The sequence below is a fragment of the Pongo abelii genome, chromosome 2, assembly GCF_028885655.2.
Source record: "Pongo abelii isolate AG06213 chromosome 2, NHGRI_mPonAbe1-v2.0_pri, whole genome shotgun sequence".
Taxonomy (NCBI): Eukaryota; Metazoa; Chordata; class Mammalia; order Primates; family Hominidae; genus Pongo; species Pongo abelii.
The window spans coordinates 69,331,442-69,354,753 of record NC_085928.1 but is presented as its reverse complement, the minus strand read 5'-3'; the positions used below and the strand labels follow the sequence as shown (position 1 = coordinate 69,354,753).

Here is a 23,312-nt window from a genome sequence, read left to right as displayed (position 1 = left end):
GAGTCTTTCTGTTCCCAGCTTTCACTGGTTTATGGTCACCATGTCAAGCTATCCTCACTGCTTTTTCATACACAGTTGTTTAGTCTTTATCATGAAACTGTACTCTTCGTGATTTCGGGGGTTTTTTTGTTGTTTTTAAAAAACAGTCAACTTTTTTAGAGCCGTTTTAGGTTCACAGGAAAATTCATCAGGAGATACAGAGATTTCCCATGCACCTTCTGCACCCACGCACCTTCTGCACCCACGCATGCATAGCCTCCTCCTGGTTTATATTTTTGTTCATATCTAACAGCGTATTATTACCGCACAAATAAAATTGCTAAGATGATTGCATCTTCTCCCAAAATTATAGTTAAGATGATTTAAAAGAAGGAAGAGAGTGTTCAATGACAAAAGAAGGCAGTAAGAAACAGCTGTTTCCATTCAACTATAAACAACAAATTGATCTCTTTTAATTTGGAAGAAATAACATTATTGACTGCTTGCGAAACTGCATTTATTTGTGGCCTAGGAAAAAAACTTAAATGAAGATCTTGAATTTTTAAAGAGTTTAGGTAAACTAGGATATTTTTAATAACCATCCTTTATCTTAAAACTTGTTTGCTACATCCTAGGCTGCCAGAAAATTTTGTTTGGGCAGTTTTAGAATGGGGAGAATGTGTTGGTTAGTGAGATAGGCAGACTCTTCCTTTCCCTTCAACTGAAAAGAAAAACAAAAGTAAGCATAACTTTTTGCCCCCTACTTTGTGAAACATTAATGAAATGCATAATAAACATGGGACACTGTGGCTGTATTTATTTTATAATTATCCCTTAAAAAAAGCCTTATTCAAGAATGCAGAAAAATATTCAGTAGCATTTAAGATAAACTTGAAGAACTATTTGATAACTAGCTATTTATTTTACTAGATATTTTCCTTTTCTGTTGCAGGATTCCTCATGTCCATAACATGTTGGATGAGGCTCTGCAGCTCACCCCCACTCTCAGAGTGGTCAGTCTCCATTAATTGGACCCCGTGATTTCCAGTCTCTGCTGTGTTGGACGTCATGAGCATTGCAATCCCTCTGGGAGTCACCACACCAGATACATCCTACTCAGATATGGCTGCTGGATCAGAGTAAGTGCTACTTTCTAGGTAGTAGGTACATTACCAGTCTGTGTGGAGACAACTTTCTTATGGATAGCTAATAAGATAATATGTAGTATTTTCTTAGCCAGGTCCTATCCCACTGTAATTAACATTAGACCTTTCCCTTTACCCCCATTGAAGCTGGTGGAAAAAAGGAATTAGAAGGGGAAGGAAGAGTTTTCAGAGGGGTATTTCTGGGCAAATAATTAATAGAACCAAAGTTGCAAAGTAGGAATTCATTTTCATTTGTTTTAATGGGTGGAGAAAATTGGAATAAAGTAGGTGTTACTACCTGCTTCTATAGAGTTAATGATTCTGATGGAGGGAGATAAGAAGGTGTTCTTTCGAACTGATTTTCTTTGAAGTCCTCTTCCTATGTACTTCCCATTGTTCTAGAGTAAAGGGGCCGAAACTATATGGGCAGGTTGCCTAGACCTTCTGACATCTGGGGTAGAAAACATGGAGAGCAGCGTCATCTGTTTTTTTATAATATTCGTTGCCTAGAAAGAGGACCTTCAAAATCAGTGGTACCAAACTTTTTTTTCAGCTAAGAGCAGCTTTAGGAATTCAGAGTTTGTCCAAAGGCCCAATCCCTAAAATTATACTCTCAATTCTTGAAGAATGTAAATGCCAAATGGCAATGAAGGTAGGCCTTCATTATACAACTTTATATATATTATTCACAGTTTTAAAATTTTTAGTCTTTTGTATCCCTTCTCTTTTAAGTTGTCCGAGATTCCCCCTGCTCACAGATTCCCCCTCTTGTCCTTTTACCTCCCTTGTACCCAATCTTCCTTGCTTACAGAAAGGAAGTGGAAGCCCCCTACCTTTCAAGACGAAGTGGCACTACACCAGGATGTGAAAGTCCAGCGAAAGAGACCCAAGGGGCCTAGGGGGCAGCACACCCCCAGAAGCCAAGTCTATTCCAGGCAGTACCAGGGATTAGGGTCTGGGCTGGAAAAATCCTGGTGTTTTGAATATGTTCAGGTCCAGTTCAGACTCTTGATCCCACAGCCACTTCTTGAGTGAGGTGGGTGTTGCTCTAATTCCCCTGTTTCTCTTGCCATTTTCACAGTCCCTGGGGATTCTTCCCCCTTCAGCAAAGCAAAGCAACTGTACCAGATTTCTGGGTTGAATGACATCCCTGATTAATAAGTGGTTTTCTTCCTTAAAACAGAATATTATTAAAGAGTGTGTATATTTCTTCATAAAGCCACCTAATATAACTTACCTGTTTACTGAGTTCCTTAAAGAGGAAGACCTAAAGCTACCCTGAGAAATAGTATATAATATTCTGGGGTAGTCTAAAATGGAAAGCAGTGTTTGGGCTTATTCCCATATAAAAAGGAGAAAGGAGGGTTGGGGGTGGGGAAGGGTTGATTTTGTTTCTTCTAGAGCTTTTTTCTTCTTTTGTTTTTGTTTTCGTTTGTTTTGTTTGCATGCAAAAGGTATTTAGTTATGTCAGTAACTGAGACTTACTTACCATTTTACAACTCTTTCCCCAAATAAAGTACTTAAAACTCTCCCTGCATTAGTAGGTAGCCAGCTTGTATTGTGTTTATAGGTTTTTATAAAGTCAGCTACTAACCTGGTACTATGTAGACTGTCTAACTGTATAGATAGATAGCATTAACATTTGTGAGAAATTTCAACAAAGAGGTTAAACCAATACATTTGGAATTGGTAGATAAAAGACCCAGAGCAATTAATCTTACAATTGGTGTTTTCCCCAAAGTATAGACATGACTGCCCATAAATACTGCTAGGGAGTCTAGGAGTAATTCCAGAAATAAAAATACTTCTGGTCTACAAATGTGACTGCGCTGTCTCTGTTAACACCAGCATATCCTAGGATTTCCTGAAACATTTTCATTCATGATCTCCAGACAGATTTATGATACTGTGGTCATAACTAGCTACATAGTTATGCATTTCTGCGAAGGGAAAGAATGTCAGTAACTAGCTACATACCATTCTGTTAAATTATTAATGATATTTATTAATGTTTCATCATGCCTATTTTGCTGTTCTGGGCACTTTAAGATTAAACCTGGTATTAAGTGCAGCATACTCAACTAGATGTAGACTTCACTTCATAGGATTTTAAATCTGATGGCAACTATATGCAATATGCATTTATTTTTGTGTGTGTTTATAGGAAAATTTGTAGATGTAACAAGCAAAACAAAGATTTTTCTGAATTTCCAACTCTACCATAACAGAATTTCAGGCATTTTCCAAGAAATGGCGTGATAGCAGCTGGGTTGCATGTTGTACTTAGAACACCGTTGATGGAGTATATCTGTTGTGAGCCTGGTTTCTGTGTATGTGTCCAATTCAGTGATAGGAGAAGAAAGCCTGTAATTACATTTGCATAAAGTGTTTGGCTGCTAAAGAGATGTAATTCCATTATTCCAAACTTTTAATTCATATTTTAAAATATAAAGACTAGTATATATATCAAGGAATATTTTAGGAAATCTTGTAGTTACCTGTCAATGTCTAACTGTGTATTTAATCAGTAACCAATATGGAAATTGCAGAGTTTCTTCATCAGAAGATGTGAGTTTAAATTTTAGATTTGGCATGCACAGCAATATATTAAATGCTGTGCTTAACTAGAAAGTATTGTGCAGTGCGATGGCCTTTTAACCTCCACAAAATACATTTTATTTTTATTCCCTAGACTTGCACATGAAGTGCATATGTTCATATTTACCCGTTTGGAGATGGGTAAGATACAACCAGCATAGCTCCATCTCCATGGCCATCTTTGATTTCATGCAACTTCCCTTTTTCCTGTCCCCCCCCGCCACCAAAAAAAAATCCATTCCTAATAAACAGCTATCATGTTTCACTCCATGTGTTCAGTGGTACAAAATCTATATAAAATATGTACAGCTCTTTGGAATACTTGTTTATCTAGTAATGTACCTAGTAAATTAATAATGTTGTATAAATTTATTACTTTCTTTTAACTGTCCATCATAGAAACTAAATTATACCTTCATTTTATTAATGCTTGTCTGCCTTTGGTTTCATTTAGGAAACCCCACCTGTTTCCTAATACTCAGAGATGATTGCCTCTCAGTGAGCCATGTTCAGATCATCTTTTTCTCAAGAATACTGACCTGCATTCTTGATGTACCCCTCCCCCGTTCCCATCTTGCAGACACTTTTAAGTAATAAAATGCATGCACCTCACTAACAGAGAATACTTTCCTCTGTCTAAAGTTCTTCTTCACTTAGAAATTTCCTTTGCTGTTATTAATAAGATCCCTTCTCACAGTTTTGGAGCATATAACTGGGTGAGTTGGATACATATCTCAGAATTTTCTTCGATCCCTCACTTCTCAATTGACATTGCACCACACTGAACTGCACACTTATTCCTGCTGTACTATATATTGTATATCTAAGCAGGAAAAAATGACTATTATTTCAAGCAAACAATATGCATTATTTGACTCCCTGAAAGACCCATTAATCTCTAAGTTTGAGTTATACCAATCATCGGAGTTTCTAATTTGTGAATCTGTGTTCTAATTAATATAAATTACAAATTACTATTCTATTCTGCAAAGCCATACAAACTTTATATTTTTGAATTATCCTTCAGTATTCCCTAAAACCTAACCAGGTAACAATCAGAGTTGAAGTTCTTTCTTCCCATAAACCTGATTTTTATCCTTTGCCATCAAAGCCTTTTTATTGCAAAGGCTTACATTAATTTTCTAAGTTTGAATACATGTATAATTCTACAATAATACATTGTACTTGAATAGTTTATTTTCTATTCACAAAGGGTACAAAAAGATACTAAACCAAGCTTCTCACTAAGCCTGGTTAATAAAGGTCTCAAATAATTTTCTTTAAAGGACTGAATGTCATTCTTGTTTCTGTAGTGGAAAGAGCATAGACTTTGGAGTCAGACAGACTTTGTTTCAAATCTTAGCTGTGTCAATGTGTAACCTTGAGGAAGTCATGTAATCTCACCACCACATCTTCCCACTCTGTAAAAATGGGGTATATACCATGTTTGGTGGTTGCTGAAATTAAATGAATTAATATATATTTAAAGCACCTAACAAATATTGGGCAGTTCACAATGGTAGCCATTACTGTTGTTATTATTTGTCAGTAGACTAACACAACTTTCCAGTTTAGTTTTTATTTTGAAGTTCTATGGTATTATCATGCAGCTGATAATTTTGTCCTTAATATGCTTGCATGTCATTGGTGGATGAGAAATTATTACTCTAATATTTGAAAGGTGTTGGGGGTTCGTCAAGATGAGAGGTATGATAAATATAAGATGCCATTGTTTTTACCTGTACTTTCTTCAGGGTATCCTGTCTTGGTAGTGAATGGAAGAGGGCCTGGTCCCTGGGGCAGTGCAGAAGGCACTTTCATCATCTCACTCACTGCAAATGTCATGTGAGGTTTCATGGAAGTATTAAGAGATCCAATTAAGAAGAATAGTTCTGAGTCTAAACCAGCCCAGAGTGGCTTCTCTAGGGGAAACTCCCCGCTCAGCTGGTACGTTTGTGTTTGTCATTAGGGACACCTTGTATCTCAGGTGCCTGCCTTCAGACATCTGCCTGTACTGGCTTCATGTTACACACAAATCCACATTTAATAACACTCCTACTGTTATTTATAGGCTTAGTTATGTTAATAAGATTGTTTCACTGAGTTCTTTCTCTTATCCTAGTGGCTAGTGGTTGTGGAAAGAGGAGGGGTTAGAATGGGAAATGAAGTGTTAGTTTAAGGGAAGATTAGGTGTTATGCTATCATGCATTGCTTTTCGCCTTTGTGCAGCCCTGAATCTGTGGAGGCTAGTCCAGCAGTTAATGAGAAGAGCGTGTATTCCACTCATAATTATGGGACCACTCAGAGGCATGGGTGTCGAGGACTGCCTTATGCTGTGAGTATGCATTTGTTTCTCTCCAGAACAGTGATCTTCCTGGAGTGTAATCCATTCTTATACATTGTGACTTTCTTGAAATGTTTATATGCAGCATGACGAAGTTGCCCCTTTTGCACTTCCCTGACTCCAGCGGACGTCTAGCCCTGCATCATTGTTCTTGTTTTTATGTCCCAGTTGACCTTGGCATTTTGTTTTATCACTTTCCTGGTTGAAGCCAAAAAACGAAGGGTACTACTTTCTTCTTTCTTTCCATATGTACCATACTTTAGGGGAGAGAGGGGCCAGTGTTTGGACACTGTTGATTTAAAAAATCTTATTTTCAGGATCATAATTACGGAGCCCCTCCTCCTCCGACACCTCCTGCTTCTCCCCCTGTCCAGACGATCATCCCTCGTTCTGACCTGAATGGCCTGCCGTCGCCTGTAGAGGAACGCTGTGGAGACAGCCCGAACTCTGAAGGAGAAACTGTACCTACCTGGTGTCCTTGTGGTCTTTCTCAGGATGGCTTCCTTCTCAACTGTGACAAGTGCAGGTAAGATCCTGTTCTATCTAAATTTAAGTCTGGGTTGCTGGGATTAGGGTTTCTTACAAGTAGGGAAAAGCTCAAAGTATTCTTTCTTGTGTTTGTTAATGTAGATGATTCCTTAGTGCTCCTTGGCTCGAATTCTCTGCACTAGGTGAGAATTGCTGACAACAAGGAATGAGAGATTGATGTTAAAGCTATTGAATTTGATATGAAATTTAATGTCCTGGAAACATTTGGTAGGTGGGAGGGAAGGGGTAGCATATGCAGAGACACTTCGCCCATGTGTGCTATGATGTGATGCATGCTGTTGGAAGGACTACTTTAAGTTTATTTTCCCTCTTTAGGGGAATGAGCAGGGGGAAGGTTATTAGACTTCATCGGCGGAAGCAGGACAACATATCAGGTGAGCGGAAGATGGGTTAGGTCCACAGTTTGACATATAAATATTCTGTGATCTGAATGTTCATTTTAAGAACCCCTCTTGCTCAGGCGCAGTGGTTCACGCCTGTAATCCCACCACTTTGGGGGCCAAAGCGGGTGGATCACCTGAGGTCGGGAGTTTGAGACCAGCCTGACCAACATGGAGAAACCCCATCTCTACTGAAAATCCAAAATAGCCAGGTGTGGTGGCGCATGCCTGTAATCCCAGCTGCTCGGGAGGCTGAGGCAGGAGAATTGCTTGAACCCAGGAGGCGGAAGTTGCCATGAGCTGAGATTGCGCCATTGCACTCCAGCCTGGGCAACAAGAGCAAAACTCCCTCTCAAAAAAAAAAAAAAAGAACCTCTCTTACAAGTTCCCATGCCCATGGTCCCCCAGCCAGCTCTTTTCACAGAAAGAGATAGAAGTCCTCTCAAGACCACTGTATAGTTCTCTCATTGTAAACGAAATGTATTGAGAACATTTTAGCCCTGTAGCAAAGTATTCCTTGTGAACACAAAAAATATGGATTCCTGTTTTAAAAATTAGCCAGTCTCAAATTGTTGTAGATTGAGTCAGCGAAGCTTAGGGACTGAATACAAGGGGAGAAATAAATACCATGAGGAACAGGGTTTATATGCTTAATGCCAATGACATAGAATCTTGTTTTCTTAAGGAAGATGAGTATTTAACGTTGCTTTACAGATGATAAGAGTTAATAGTGGAAGTAATGGCTTACTGCATGTGGGGCACACCTAAAAGAATAAGCTACTTTTAATGTACTTTTGAGGCTATTAGTACCTGAACTATGAAATCATCGTTTTTCAGGTGGGGATAGCAGTGCAACAGAAAGCTGGGATGAGGAGCTTTCTACTTCCACTGTGTTGTATACAGCAACACAGCACACACCTACAAGCATCACCTTAACTGTTAGAAGAACCAAACCCAAGAAGCGGAAAAAGAGTCCAGAAAAGGGTCGTGCAGCACCAAAGACGAAGAAAATCAAGGTATGGAGGGTAAAAATATCTTAAATAGAAATGTCTGAAATAGCTTAAATTTTGGAGCAAGAATGCACCAGAATTCTTTTAAGAAGTTTGATCCAGGTGTTTGAAGGGCCACTTTTGTTCTACTTGCAAAAATCAGCTAATCTGTGTTATGTACATGTAGACCAACCTCTCTTCTGCCACACCATATCATCACCACTGGCTCAAAGTTTCTTCTACTCCAGTCCCCATCCCAGGTATGAAATTCCAGCCCTACCTGGCACAAGCCCGTATGTGTTGCAGCCTCAAGTCTAGGCTTCTGCTATCCTTACAGTATCTCCCCACCTCTCAACCCCAAAGTACAGTCTGAAATTCTTGTCCTGGTTACATGCCTCATGTCTTTGGGTTGATTGTTTTTCCTTGTTTCAAAAAAAATAAAAATCAGGAAACATCTCTTGAATGGTCTAGGCTTCCTCAGTGTCATGGTCACTTTCCTGTATTCTCAGCTAAAATGTCTACGGGAGAAACTTCTTCTGGTTTGTGTTCTTTCTTCCCCATCACAGCAACTTTGTTGCTTCTAGGTGACTTGTTCATCCCTTGTTAAGGGGATTGGTCTTTGTTTCCTTCTTAGTTTCAAAACTGGTAAATCTGCAACTTTAAAGTTTTTTTTATTTACTTTTTCTCTTAGTATCAGAGGTGCATATAGGATTTAAGAGATGCATGCTCTTCCCTGTTAATTACCTAGCTTCACAGTAGAAAGTATTAAAATTAGTCTCAGAGTTCATTGGCCTTGAGCTACCCCTATTCTTGATAATAGTTTGGGGAATTCCATTGTATTTTTTACCTAGAGAAAGGGGGACAGAATAGAACACTAGTTTGTGTCTTAGTTTTAGTCTCAGATATAACTGTCATTCTTGGTACCAAGTTTTGTTTGTTCTACTTGTTTTCCTCCTTGGGATAGGCATTTCGAGAGGGATCCCGGAAGTCCTTGCGGATGAAGGTAAGGGGTAATCTTCGCTGATGCTGTGTTTTACTTCACTGTGATCTTGCATTTTGGTCAGCTTCTTTCCTGACATTGATGGTCTGGGAATCTTGGACTCTGCTTTTCATTAGTTTGTAGTTGTTGCCATTCAGTTTTCATAGAGCTTTTCTCCAAAGTAGATTTTCTTGGCCATTTTCTGAAATATTTTCCCTTTCTGTAATCAGCCTTCATTGATTGGTTTTTCATTCATTGCTTTCCTAGGGGGTAAGTGACATTTTTCCAAACAAAATGAGGCTAGTGTGTTCTGTCACTGTGATTGGACTCAACCTTAGGAGTGGAGTTTTTCTGGTAATGATATAGGATCTCTTGTGCATCTACCCTAGCACTGTGTGGGCTTTAATTGCAGGAAGCTTGTATTATTGATAAGAATTACTGTTTTCTCTTAGCATATCTGTTTGGTAGAAAAGACTTAGGTAATGCTAGTGTGTTTCTTAAGATATCAAATAAAAGAGTTTACGAAGTATGATTTTGTAAAGAACTTGGAGAATAGAGTAAGTATGTGGAATGGTTTAAAAGAAGTGTAAGGTGCTGGTTGATTAAAAATAGCTTGCCAAAAGGAGATTTGATTATGCTGTCTGGTATCCTCCTTTACCTGTGTGTGTGTGTGTGTGTGTGTGTGTGTGTGTGTATATATATATATGTATGTATATACACACATGGGAGGAAAACATGCCACTCAAATTATTACTGAGGGCTTCAAAGCATTTAATTAGAATTAAATTCGAGTTTATGAGTATTCATATTCCTAAATGATACAAAAGCAGGATCTTTCCTATTGAGAGTTATAGGGCATAAATATTAAAATCTTTAGTAAGGCCAGGCGCAGTGGCTCACGCCTGTAATCCTAGCACTTTGGAAGACCAAGGCAAGTGGATCACCTGAGGTCAGGAATTCAAGACCAGCCTGGCCAACATGGTGAAACCCCATCTCTACTAAAAATACCAAAATTAGCCAGGTGTGGTGGCAGGCACCTGTAGTCCCAGCTACTTGGGAGGCTGAGGCAGGAGAATTGCTTGAACCCAGGAGGCAGTGGTTGTAGTGAGCTGACATCACGCCACTGCACTCCAGCCTGGGCAACAAACAGAGCAAGACTCCATCTCAAAAAAAAAAAAATTCAGTAAGGATAAGCTTTTTAGGATTGTTTTATGTGCTGCACCGGTGTGACTGGTGTTAGCAAAGATTACAGGTAGCACTTTACCTAAAGTTTGAAGGCCCCACTTAGTATCTATCTTTAAACAGACTTGCACATACCTGTGAAAGAGTTGGGAGAGGACTCAGAGCTACAGATCATCAGAGGCCTGGGATGTGTCTTGGAAGACAAATCAATCATTTCTTTGCTGGATCCGCCTCTTGCAAGTGGCCAAGTTTGCTTTAGCTGCCCCTTTATTTTTGTCTCATTTGCTTAGAGAGGGGCCTTTTACATAGACTTTGGAGGCAGATAATAGCCCTAATCCTGGCTACTAGATGCTTTTCTCTTATCAAGCAACTATCATAACTTATCTCCAGAAGCTCGAAACTTTTCGAAAGCTATAGACTGGCTCTACCAGAAAACTGCACATAAACCCCATATTTTGCTTACAGTTTTGGGAGGTTGACAGCCTCACAGGTGTGTTAAAATTTAGAAAAAAAAATTACTAGTCATTTTGATTCTTTTAATTCTAAATTGAGTTATAAATTTTATGCTCAGAATTACTAGTTTAAAACTCCTCCAGTGATCCAGGTGGGAGCCATAAGAATTAGAAAAAATTATCATTTGGATTTTTAATCCCAGTGTCAAGAGCAGCTTCCCTACTGAAGACTTAATTGTAAATCAGGGTTTCTCAGTCTTGACACTGTTGACAGTTTGGACCAAATAATTCTGTGTTGTGGAAGGGACTGTTCTGTGCTTTCAAGATGTGAACAGGATCCCTGGTGTCTACCCACTAGATGCCGGTAACACTCATACACTCAGTTGAGATTATCAAAAATGTCTTCAGATATTACCAAATGTCACCTGGGTGCAAAATTTCCCTCAATTGAGAACCACTACTCTAAACCCAACTGAGGTAGAGTCTCTAATGCCTTGAAGGATGGGGCAGCAGAGTAAACACACAGTGAGATTAGTGAACAATGGCTAATACTGTGACAGAGGCTTCCAGAATACAGTACACTTATCAAGTCGTAAGTTTAACAATTGCCGCTTAAAGCTGGGAATATTGTTTGGACACTGCCAGTCCCCCTAGTCTGTAAGCTCCATTAAGCCTAAGGTTTTGCACTATTCTTTTGCACAACTGCTACTGATGTCAAGCAGGTGATACTCTGATTGTCAGTATGTTGGCCTTAGGTGTTTCTTTAGATCCCTTTGTTTATTGTTCAGTCTTTTGGACTCTAGTAAGAAATGTGGAGACAATAGTGTTGATTTATTTTCTTCTATACTCCTGTTCCTTGCAGAAAGGATAGTAGACAATAATCAGTCAGCAACAGTGATGCAAAAGTGGTAAAAGAAAGTGTTATGATAAGCATCAGTGTTTTCTGTGCCATTCATGGAAAGTGTATTTAATTTTGTTGTACCTGTTTGCAAGTTTAATGTGGACATGGATTTTCAAGTAGCTTTGGTACTACAGTGTCTTTTCCTTCTAATCATCACTAGCATGACATCATCACTGTCAGTGTTTGTTTTGTTTTCTGATGGCACTTAAGTCTTGAACACCATGGAGGAGAACATGTATTGGGCTTACGCTTTGTCTCTGTAGCTCAGGCACTGTCTGCCTAGGAAGCTGTTCCTGAGTTGTAGTAATCTTTTCTCAATACTGTCACCATAGAGGGCAATGGTTTTCCTAGAGGAGTATAGCAAAGTACCTCCTAGACATTTTCTGTATTCTCCCTACCTACTCCTCTCCCCTCACTTCACCTCTTCAGATTATTTAGAATGTGGTAATTTAAATTGTTGAAAATAGAGTGTTAGAAAGATATACTAAAGTAATAACTTTTTATATGGGTAGTAAGATTGGGATTGGATTGATGAGATTGATTGATTAAGGTCATATGTAGGTTTAGAATGAACATGTATTATGAAAATAATAAGTGACACAAAAACATGCATTCTCCTGGAGAATGGTCAAAAAACCAGTTTGGGCTAACACTTGACACAGATATTCAGTGAGTATGAAAAATTTAAGCAGTGATAAATTTGAGGTCTCTACTGTTCATTTGTATGAAGATTTTCTTATTAACTTGATGTCAGTCTTTTGATAAGAAAATTGATTTTTATGACTTTAAAATGGTCATAAAATCACAGTGATGGGATGAAACTATGATCCAGATTAATTTCTTACTTTATAAATGGAGAAACTGAGCTTCCCCATTTAAAGAAGTTATTCAAGGTCTCACCTCTCATTGGTAACAAAAGCATGATAGAAACCAGATCCTCTGACTCCCAGTCCATTACTCTTTTATGCCACATCAATTGCCAAGTGATAAATTTTCTCTGGAACCCCAGCTTGTCCCACCCACATTCCCAACCCTCTATTTATGCAAGGACTTTACTAACCTCCCTGAATTTGTTTTCTACAGAATTCTCCCTCTGAAGCACAGAATTTAGATGAGAATACAACTGAGGGCTGGGAAAATCGGATAAGACTATGGACTGACCAGTATGAAGAAGCTTTCACTAATCAGTACAGTGCAGATGTACAGAACGCGCTTGAACAACACCTACATTCTAGCAAGGAATTTGTGGGCAAACCTACTATTTTAGACACTATTAATAAGACTGAATTGGCCTGTAATAATACAGTTATTGGTTCCCAAATGCAGGTAAGCACCAAAGGGTTGAAGACTCTCTAAGTAGCTGAAATTTTAAGAACCCAGGAAGAGGGTAATGGATTGGAATTACTGTTCCTTCCAAATGTACAAGGCCATGGAATAACAGATTAGCCAGGTGTTGATCATATGTAACCAAAAGTAGGTTATATTAACTGGAAACTATCCGGATACATATTTTTAAACTACCTTTATTAATAAAAAAATAGATGAATTGAGGCTGTGTGCAGTGGCTCACTCCTATAATACAACACTTTGGCAAGAAGCCAAGGTGGAAGGATTGCTTGAGGCCAGCAGTTCAAGACCAGCCTGTACAACATAGTGAGACCCTCTCTTTACAAAAAAAAAAAAAAAATTAAAAGTTAGCCGTTGTAATGATACACACCTGTAAGTCCCAGCTACCGGGGAGGCTGAGGTGGAAGGATCACTTGAATGAATTTGAGGTTATAGTAAGCTATGATTGCACCACTGCACTCCAGCCTGAGTGACAGAGTGAGACCCTGGCTCTATTTAAAAAAGAGAGAGAGATGACTTAATATGGGAAATTCTATATACCCTAGGTAGGAATTATGTAAGATTTATAGAAAGTTAAGCATGTTCTTTCTCATCTTTATTTTAGAGATAGAGTCACTGAAATCTTAATCGTGTATTTTTTTTTTTTTTAATATTTTCTTGCCGTTTCTGGGGAGGCAGTTTCACTAGATGTAGCATGTCTCTTAGAAAAATTGAGCTTTCATCACATTTTAAAATTTCTCATCATTGATCTAAATAACATATACAGATAAAACCTGAAAATATTAGCATGTTTTCCTTAATTATGAAATAATTTGAGTGTCTACTAAGGTGTTCTTGCTGTTGTTTAATGTTACTGCTCTGGTTTTATTCAGTTACAGCTGGGAAGAGTCACTCGTGTTCAAAAGCACCGGAAGATCCTGAGGGCTGCAAGAGATTTGGCTTTGGACACTCTTATAATAGAGTATCGTGGGAAAGTCATGTTACGACAGCAATTTGAGGTCAATGGGCATTTCTTCAAAAAGTAAGAACGTCATTCATTGAGCAGTGAGGGCTAAGGTGGACCTGGTTGACCAGTGTTATTGTCAAAATCATTCTGTTTGATAGGATGCTCTTGGGAGACAAAAAATCACAACTCAGATAAGCTCATACCTGTCTGCTATTTGTAGAGAAGTGCAAGTAAATCTGCAAATTGTTTAATGTGTAAAATGGTGACAACTCCTTTCCAAGCCAAGCTTTCCTTGCTTTGTGCTTGTTCTTTAATCAAAAGCAGACAAACGTGATGTTTTCCCAAGTTTAGGTGTTGCAAAAGACTGCTGCTGCTTCTCTCAGTATATGCTTCATGTTTGGAGTCATGGGGTGGCCTTCTTATTTGTGTTGAGAATTACAGGAATTTTAATTGTATCCCTAGACCATACCCCTTTGTGCTCTTCTACTCAAAATTCAATGGTGTAGAGATGTGTGTGGATGCCCGTACTTTCGGTAATGATGCTCGGTTCATCAGAAGATCATGTACACCAAATGCAGAGGTGAGATATCTGTAGCAACTTCCCTTTGAGTGGAACCATCAAATGACAAGCTTACTGAAGAAGCAGTGTGAAAACTTCACTCAGATAAAGGTCTGTAGATAATAGTCGTGATATTTCATCATGAGAGGTGAAAAACAAAAGTAATGGTGCTTTTATACTGACAAAATGGGAGCAAGGAAAGAATTTTCTTTAGAGAAGGCAGAAATAGAAAAGAGCAAGTTAGCATTTGCTAAGGAGAAAAAGCTAGACTGGATAAGAAAATCAAGTGTAGTTATATTAAAGAGATTGCCATACGGTGGAAGTAGATGTCGTTAGGCCTAACTAAGCTATTTGGTTGCAGTTTTTTTAGATTTTAGTAAGTAATGTTTTATGAGAGGATCTAGACATTTCTAGAATTCATTACTCAGAGCAACCACATCAAATAAAGCAAGAAAATCCACAGAGCTTTACTTACTGGCTAAGGAATTTTAATTCTCTGGTGGAACTGGAAACAGCTATAAGATGTGAAAGCGGCTGGGCGCAGTGGCTCATGCCTGTAATCCCAGCACTTTGGAAGGCTGAGGCGGGCAGATAACAAGGTTAGGAGTTCGAGACCAGCCTGGCCAACATGGTGAAACCCCGTCTCTACTAAAAAAAAAAATACAAAACTTAGCCGGGCATTGTGGCGTGTGCCTGTATCCCCAGCTACTCAGGAGGCTGAGACAGGAGAATTGCTTGAACCCGGGAGGCAGAGGTTGCTGTGAGCAGAGATCACGCCACTCCACTCCAGCCTGAGCGACAGAGCAAGACTCTATCTCAAAAAAAAAAAAAAGAAAAAGATGTGAAAGTAGAGATTTTACCCTGATTTCTAACATCTCAAGGTTTCTCCACATATTTAAGAAAGTATTATAAATTTTCAAGCCAGTACAGTATAATAGTTTCAGATGAAATGAAGGGGTTAAATAACAGATTACCATAACTCTAAATGGAGAGAAAGTATGGTTTTTTTCTCTCTTACGGAAAGTTCATGGTCTTTATGAAAAATCCAACCAGAAGCCTTTTCACACAGGTGCGACACATGATTGCAGATGGGATGATTCACCTGTGCATCTATGCTGTGTCTGCCATCACCAAGGATGCTGAGGTCACCATAGCATTTGATTATGAGTATAGTAACTGGTAAGACCTCAGAAACCTTTCCTAACAGGAATATGCTTGTCTTACATATTAAGCTATTTGCTTTATTTAAAGTCTGCTTTTGTTTCTTGCCTTTTCCTTTGTTTACTTAATCTTTTCATGACTAATGAATTTTCTGCCTAGAAATTGTAAAGGAAAAGACAGACGAGATTTTTTTTAGAGATATGGATACCTTGTATGATACTGCTCACAAGTTTCCTGACAGAAGTGTTTTCGCTTATGCCTTTTTAGCAAGAACAGCAAAATATTGTATGAGACACTCCTGGAAATTACAATAGCATCCTGTTGTTATGCACAGAGTACTTCTGTCAGGGACCATATAGAATGAGAATTTAGGCCAGGCGCAGTGGCTCACAGGCCTGTAATCTCAACACTTTGGAAGGCTGAGGCGGGCAGATCACGAGGTCAGGAGATGGAGATCATCCTGGCCAATGATGAAACCCCGTCTCTACTAAAAATACAAAAATTAGCCGGGCGTGGTGGCACGCGCCTGTATTCCCAGCCACTTGAGAGGCTGAGGCAGGAGAATCACTTGAACCTGAGAGGCAGAGGCTGCAGTAAGCCAAGATCACGCCACTGCACTCCAGCCTGGCAACAGAGGGAGACTCCGTCTTAAAAAAAAAGAGAGAATTTAATACGTTATCTCTACTTTTAATTTGTCGATTATACCCTTATAAAGCTAGGGGTTCAACCCTTGTGGAAGTCAGTGTGGCGATTCCTCAGGGATCTAGAACTAGAAATTCCATTTGACCCAGCCATCCCATTACTGGGTATATACCCAAAGGACTATAAATCATGCTGCTATAAAGACACATGCACACGTATGTTTATTGCCGCATTATTCACAATAGCAAAGACTTGGAACCAACCCAAATGTCCGACAATGATAGACTGGATTAAGAAAATGTGGCACATATACACCATGGAATACTATGCAGCCATAAAAAATGATGAGTTCATGTCCTTTGTAGGGACATGGATGAAATTGGAAGTCATCATTCTCAGTAAACTATCGCAAGAACAAAAAACCAAACACTGCATATTCTCACTCATAGGTGGGAATTGAACAATGAGAACACATGGACACAGGAAGGGGAACATCACACTTCGGGGACTGTTGTGGGGTGGGGGGAGGGGGGAGGGATAGCACTGAGAGATATACCTAATGCTAGATGACGAGTTGGTGGGTGCAGCGCACTAGCATGGCACATGTATACACATGTAACTTACCTGCACATTGCGCACATGTACCATAAAACCTAAAGTATAATAATAATAATAATAATAATAAAAAGATAAAAAAAAAAGGAAAAAAAAAAAAAAAAAAGCTAGGGGTGAGATTTAAAGATCCACCCTGTCCACAGAAACCATGTTATCTAGCTGTATATGACAGTGCAGAAAACCATAAATGGCAATTCATAGATGAATATGTGGTGGATTTTATAAAGTATATGCTTTTTGTTTTTGGTCATTTGGGGCAAAATAGAGGTTATGTGGTAAAGTGATGTTTGGCCCAGGTATAAGGAAAAAACATGTTATGCTTAATTCATCAAGGAAAATAAAAAGAAAAGGTTTTAAGAAGATTTTAAAAGGTTTTAAGAAGTAGGGAATTAGTAGGTAAAAGTGAGGACATGGTGATGGTGGGCACAAGATGAGTATGGCCACATCAGCCTTTATCATTGATAAACTGCCTACTAAATAGCCAGTAAACCATTGGGGGGATTGAATTTAGGGAGGGCTTTCTTTTTTTTTTTCCACTGACCATGGAGTAGAATTGGGGTTACACAGAGAAACAGAATATTGAAAGTGTTACATCAGGCGCAGTAACTGATGCCTGTAATCCCAGCACTTTGGGAGGCTAAGGCTGGAGGATCACTTGAGCCCAGGAGTTTGAGACCAGCCTAGACAACATGGCAAAACCCCGTCTCTGCCGAAAATAAAAAAATTAGCTGGGCGTATAGTCCCAGCTACTCAGGAGGCTGAGGTAGGAGGATTACTTGAGCCCAGGAAGCAGAGGTTACAGTGAGCTGTGATGCACCACTGCACTCCAGCCTGGATGACAGAGCGAGATTCTGTCTCTAATAAAAAGAAAAACAAAAGTATTTATAGGACTCTGTAGTGTCTCTTTAACTTATTCAGAGACAGTATCAGAGGAAGTTACTGTACTGATATTTTGAGGGTGACTGGATAATGTAACTGAATTTCAAGGGTACTGAGACAGGCATTTTGGTTGTTTCTTTGGAGCAGTAATTATAAAGTGGACTGTGCCTGTCACAAGGGAAACCGGAATTGTCCTATACAAAAAAGGAATCCTAATGCTACAGAACTGCCACTCCTACCACCTCCTCCAAGCCTACCCACCATTGGAGCAGAGACTAGACGTAGAAAAGCACGACGGAAAGAGCTAGAGATGGAGCAGCAGAATGAGGCTTCAGAGGAGAATAATGACCAGCAGTCACAAGAAGTTCCAGAAAAAGTAACTGTATCCAGTGATCATGAGGTAATCGCCCCTGGTCAAATGATGATGCTATGGCATCAGTCCTCCTAAGCAAGAGGAACCTGGGTTGCCGCGTGGTTTAAGTAGGGGAGCTATAGTAACACTTAATGCCCTTTATATCAATGTGGGTGTATTGTGTTCATACATTTCTTTCTGTTTTACAAAGTCAAAAACATCCTTTGCTGGTTTTGCACCAGAGAACAGGGGTTATCATCTGTGTTTACCATGTGGCCTCACATGAGTTAACACTTTAAAGCACTAGAGATTGTTATAGAGAGTTTTAAGCTACCAGAATAAAACAGATTGATTTTTTCTCAGAGCTTGAGTACAGCTGAATATTGCCTCTATCTTAAAGGAAGTAGACAATCCAGAAGAAAAACCAGAAGAGAAAGAAGAGGTTATAGATGACCAGGAGAACCTAGCTCATAGCAGGAGGGTGAGTACTGTCTGACATTCCTTTGCTCCTTCTCATTCCTGGTACCTCCATCATGTGAACCTCGTCTGTTCTCTTGACTTTGTATCATCTCATTGATTGGACCTGGAGGTTATAATTTGGGCTTTTTCCGTAATAAAGATTTTATTATAATTTTTTTATTTCTTTTTCTCTATACACACAGTAGTTTTCTAGTGATTATTATCTAGTGATGGTTTGAAGAGGTGTTTGTTTTGTTTTTTTTTTTGCTAACAATCTGGTTTCCGCTGGGCGCGGTGGCTCACACCTGTAATCCCAGCATTTTGGGAGGCTGAGGTGGGCGGATCACGAGGTCAGGAGATCAAGACCATCCTGGCTAACACGGTGAAACGTCTCTACTAAAAATACAAAAAATTAGCGGGGTGCGGTGGCGGGTGCCTGTAGTCCCAGCTACTCGGGAGGCTGAGGCAGGAGAATGGCGTGAACCCGGGAGGTGGAGCTTGCAGTGAGTGGAGATAGTGCCACTGCACTCCGGCCTGGGCAAAAGAGTGAGACTCTGTCTCAAAAAAAAAAAAAAAAAAAAAAATCTGGTTTCCGAAAAACTGGCTGTTCAGAAGTCATACGAACTAAAATTTTCTACTTTTATGCTGAAACCAATCCTGTGTGTTTATGACCCTGATTTGATGACTTTTATTTTTTCTTTCTTTTTTTTTTTTTTTTTTGAGACCAACTCTTGCTCTGTCACCAGGCTGGAGTGCAGTGGTGCAATCTCAACTCACCACAATCTAGCCACTGCGCCCATCCTATTTTTCTTTCATATTAAAGTTTCAAAATAACTGACTCTTTTTGAAAAGTTTATGTTTGACCTTGCCTTTATTTACAACTATTCCCCACATTTAAAATGAAATATTTTATTTAATCTTGTGTTTTCCAAGTTATATGTGTCATCTTACTGGTAGTTAAATGAATTTCTGTAAATTTCCATTAAAAATACTTTTATAAAGGCTATCCACTTGTCCTCATTTGAAGCTTCCTTCTAAACCAATACTATTTCTTTTTAGACCAGGGAAGATAGAAAGGTAGAAGCCATCATGCATGCTTTTGAAAACTTAGAGAAAAGAAAGAAGCGGCGGGATCAGCCCTTGGAACAGAGCAATTCTGATGTAGAGATTACTACAACCACCTCAGAGACTCCTGTTGGTGAAGAGACAAAAACTGAAGCCCCTGAATCTGAAGTTAGCAACTCTGCTTCAAATGTTACCATCCCAAGCACCCCACAGAGTGTTGGTGTGAACACCCGGAGATCTTCCCAAGCAGGGGTAAGAGTTGAAAAGACTTCAGCGCTTAGACATCCTCACCTTTGCTAATGTCAATACCTAACTTTTGGAATTTTTAAAATCAGTGTTTTCAGCTTTGCTCCATATCACAATAAATAAGGCCATTAACTGTTTAACTGGAACCATTTCATTGGCCTGTTTTATAAATGTTTATTAGAAATAATTAACACAAACATTTGTCCCTAGCCTCTTTAGCTCATTTAAGTGTATACGTTTTTGTATTTAAAAATTAGATTTTAAATTAGTGTTTCTAATCCTTATATTTTTCATCAGTAGACATTCTGAATGCTTAAAGTGAATAGGAAATTAGACTGTTCGCTGATAAAACATTTCTGGTAAGCATCTGACCCTACTATTGCTACAGGATATTGCTGCAGAAAAACCAGTCCCCAAGCCACCTCCAGCAAAGCCTTCTAGGCCCCGGCCGAAGAGTCGAATTTCTCGGTACAGGACCAGTTCAGCCCAAAGACTAAAGCGTCAGAAGCAGGCCAGTGCACAACAGGCAGAATTGTCACAGGCTGCCTTGGAAGAGGGAGGAAGTAACAGTTTAGTAACTCCTACTGAAGCTGGAAGTATAGACAGCTCAGGAGAAAACAGGCCATTAACAGGGTCTGACCCAACTGTGGTGTCAATTACTGGATCCCATGTCAACCGTGCTGCATCTAAATACCCCAAAACCAAAAAGGTAAGTCACAAATGCGTCTTTTATAAGTCCAGTCTGGCAAGGGCTGTCTTAGTGAAATGAGAGGACCTATAATCCCCAGAAGAAACTAATCTCAATATTACTAGATTGAAAGTTCTAGAATGCTTTGACACAAAAGGCTGGAGTCATCCTGCTACCTGTTTCCTTATTTTTAGTCAGCTTAAATCACTGATAGCTGAAATTATTCCTCTCTTAGTGGGCATGGAGAGGGTGAAGGAAGATATCCTTGTGTTCTGGTTGCTGAATTCATACTTACTGCAGCTGCTGCATCTCCTCCTGTCCTAGTTTCTAGCTGGCGTTTGTCTTTATGAACTACACTGCTACCTCTTGATTTATAAACTAATGATCTCTTTTTTACCTTAGTATCTAGTTACGGAATGGTTGAATGACAAAGCAGAGAAGCAAGAGTGCCCTGTTGAGTGCCCTTTACGTATCACAACGGATCCAACTGTACTGGCAACGACCCTAAACATGTTACCAGGTCTTATCCATTCCCCGTTAATTTGCACCACCCCCAAACACTACATTCGCTTTGGCTCACCCTTTATCCCTGAGAGACGTCGAAGGCCCCTTCTGCCTGATGGCACATTCAGCTCCTGTAAGAAGGTATGTCTGTGTATTTGTGTGTGTGTTGTGTTTGTGTGTGTGTGCTTTATTTTTTTAAGCCTAAGATTCCTGTCATCATGACATAAATAACATGTTCTCTAGATAGCCACTCTGCCCATGTGAGTTTATAATGAGTTAGTTGTTCAACCATAAATACTGATTCATCAAGAGTCTGTGAGACTGTGGTGGAATGAATGTACTGCATTTTTGGTGCTCAGATTTGTGACTGGTCACTGATGTCTCTTCTGAGAACCCTTGAGGTTCCTGAGTGAGAGCACACAGCAGTGGATTACTGGGTAGAGATGGATATGTTTTGTGTGTGCTCTTGTGATATGGGTTAACATGTCCATTTATGATTATTGTGTGAGATTAGGCCCTGGGTCCTCTAGAACATTGTTGCATAAATGAAAAAAATTAAATTGTGTTTTGAATCAATTCAACCATTATTATCCACTATCATCACTTGAAGGAAATTAGAGGAAAAATCCTATTGTAATTGGCATAATTCCTGTTCCTTGATCAAATGACAAGTCAGACTGTTTATTCGAAGAGAATACAGAATCTACCCTAAAAGACTCTCTTTCCCTCTCTGTTTCTGCCTCTTTCTCCTCTTTCTAGTTACTGTTTTTGGATCTAGTGGCAGTAGCGTTTGGTGGTGTTTTTGGAATGCTCTTTCTTAATTCCCAGAAGCCCTGCATATTTTCCAAAGGTGTCTCTTAGGAATAGATCACTCCCTCAGATCTGTGATGTCGTTTTCCGTGTTTCTAGAAGTATAGGACACCCTTTCATTTGGTCTTCCTTTGAGGTAGAGTCTGTTCCCTGGAACACCCTTTTCTCTTATCCTCAGATCTGGATTCAGGCTGCCTTCCTCAGTGTCTGCCATTGCCCTCCTCCACTGGCATCACGTACATGAGGATGCTGCATGTAGATTATTTGATGTGATGAAGTCTCCAACTCCAGGCAGGTCTTCCCTGACTCCTCCAAACTTAAAGCTTTTCTCTTTCCCCAAAGAACAGAAATTATTTCTCGGGGGGGAGGGGGGCATGAAAGATGAGCCAAAGTGGTGTGGGATATGGAGGGGAGGAGGGCAATAGGAATCTGCAAAAAGGAAGGACACTACTGCTGAATGAGCAGCACATTGCAGAAAGTCTTTTCCTAATTGCACATCTTACCTAAATATTGGAATCACTCATTGGTTGGTTTGGGGAAACCCTTGTAGAATTCCTAAAGAGAAATTTGACCATTTCTAAGGATGTTAACTGTTGAAGCATCTTATCAAGCCAGATCGTACAATCTCCTATTTTGGTCCTTTAAGGAGTGTAGGCAATTATTTATTACAGATGAGTAATGAAGTCTGAGCTGCAAATAATATGAACTAGGCTCTTGAATTGAAATTCCTTCTTGATAATTCTAATGCTGGGTTGCAGTCTTTCTGTTTCCATCTTTTCCAACTAGCAGAGACTTACGAAAACCAAAAACGTGTCTAGGACTGTAACTTCAAATCTGGTAGAAAATGCATTTCTTTAAGCTTTTTTAACTTGGTTCTGCTTTTATACTTGTATCTATAGCACATCCTTAAATTTCTACGGGCAACAGATAGAAATTCCATTTAACACAAGTCCGTGTTATATTCTCCAAGTGTGTCTGACTATCCTTAATCTCACTTATACAGGCTCTACTCAAGCACTTTATGTGTCATGGTTAGTCTTTAGGAAGAGTTTAGGCTGCATACACAGGATTATCATAACAAGACTATTTAAGTAGGATCTTTAAAAACTGTTAAAGTTTAAATCATTGCTTTATTGTGTTCACATATCAAGATTCTGTTTTTTAAAATACAGCTTTTTATGAGGCAAAATAAATGGAATGTTTTAGCTAGAATTGAACTTGGCTTTATGGCAGTGAAGAAGAGTTCTTAAATTGGTTAGAAAGGACTTACCTAATGCAGAACCTAAGAACATTTTCATTATTCAACAAAATTGTAATAAAATTCTGAAAATCCCTCAGAGTATGAGTTAATCAGATAGATAAGAAAACCCTCCATGGGATTATTTAGAACAATGTATATTTCTAATAGGCTCACTGTTTCATATCTCACTAAAGAGGTAAGGGCCTGGCCTCGTAAGTTAAAAACTTACCAGTATAGGACAAAATAAAGTTGTATCTGTATAGTTGTACTCAGATTCTTATGCTATTTATTTTTTTTTATC

The 23,312-nt window shown here is 39.2% G+C and overlaps 1 protein-coding gene across 35 annotated transcripts in view; it reads left to right on the top strand.

Moving 5' to 3' along the window:
- Positions 1-23,312, top strand: part of SETD5 (SET domain containing 5) — a 153,981-nt gene that overhangs the window by 30,669 nt on the left and 100,000 nt on the right. For 9 of the 35 annotated variants that reach the window (XM_063721947.1, XM_063721946.1, XM_063721945.1 and 6 more), the window contains 16 exons: positions 932-1,118; positions 5,477-5,669; positions 5,952-6,057; positions 6,384-6,592; positions 6,931-6,989; positions 7,833-8,011; positions 8,949-8,987; positions 12,582-12,824; positions 13,718-13,866; positions 14,254-14,371; positions 15,420-15,529; positions 17,795-18,047; positions 18,400-18,480; positions 19,518-19,775; positions 20,158-20,478; positions 20,860-21,102. In XM_063721947.1, coding sequence (XP_063578017.1) covers positions 5,578-5,669; positions 5,952-6,057; positions 6,384-6,592; positions 6,931-6,989; positions 7,833-8,011; positions 8,949-8,987; positions 12,582-12,824; positions 13,718-13,866; positions 14,254-14,371; positions 15,420-15,529; positions 17,795-18,047; positions 18,400-18,480; positions 19,518-19,775; positions 20,158-20,478; positions 20,860-21,102 — 2,460 coding nt within the window. In that variant the 5' untranslated portion in view covers positions 932-1,118; positions 5,477-5,577. The other 26 variants (XM_063721936.1, XM_024245250.3, XM_063721928.1 and 23 more) reach the window with 14 other exon arrangements.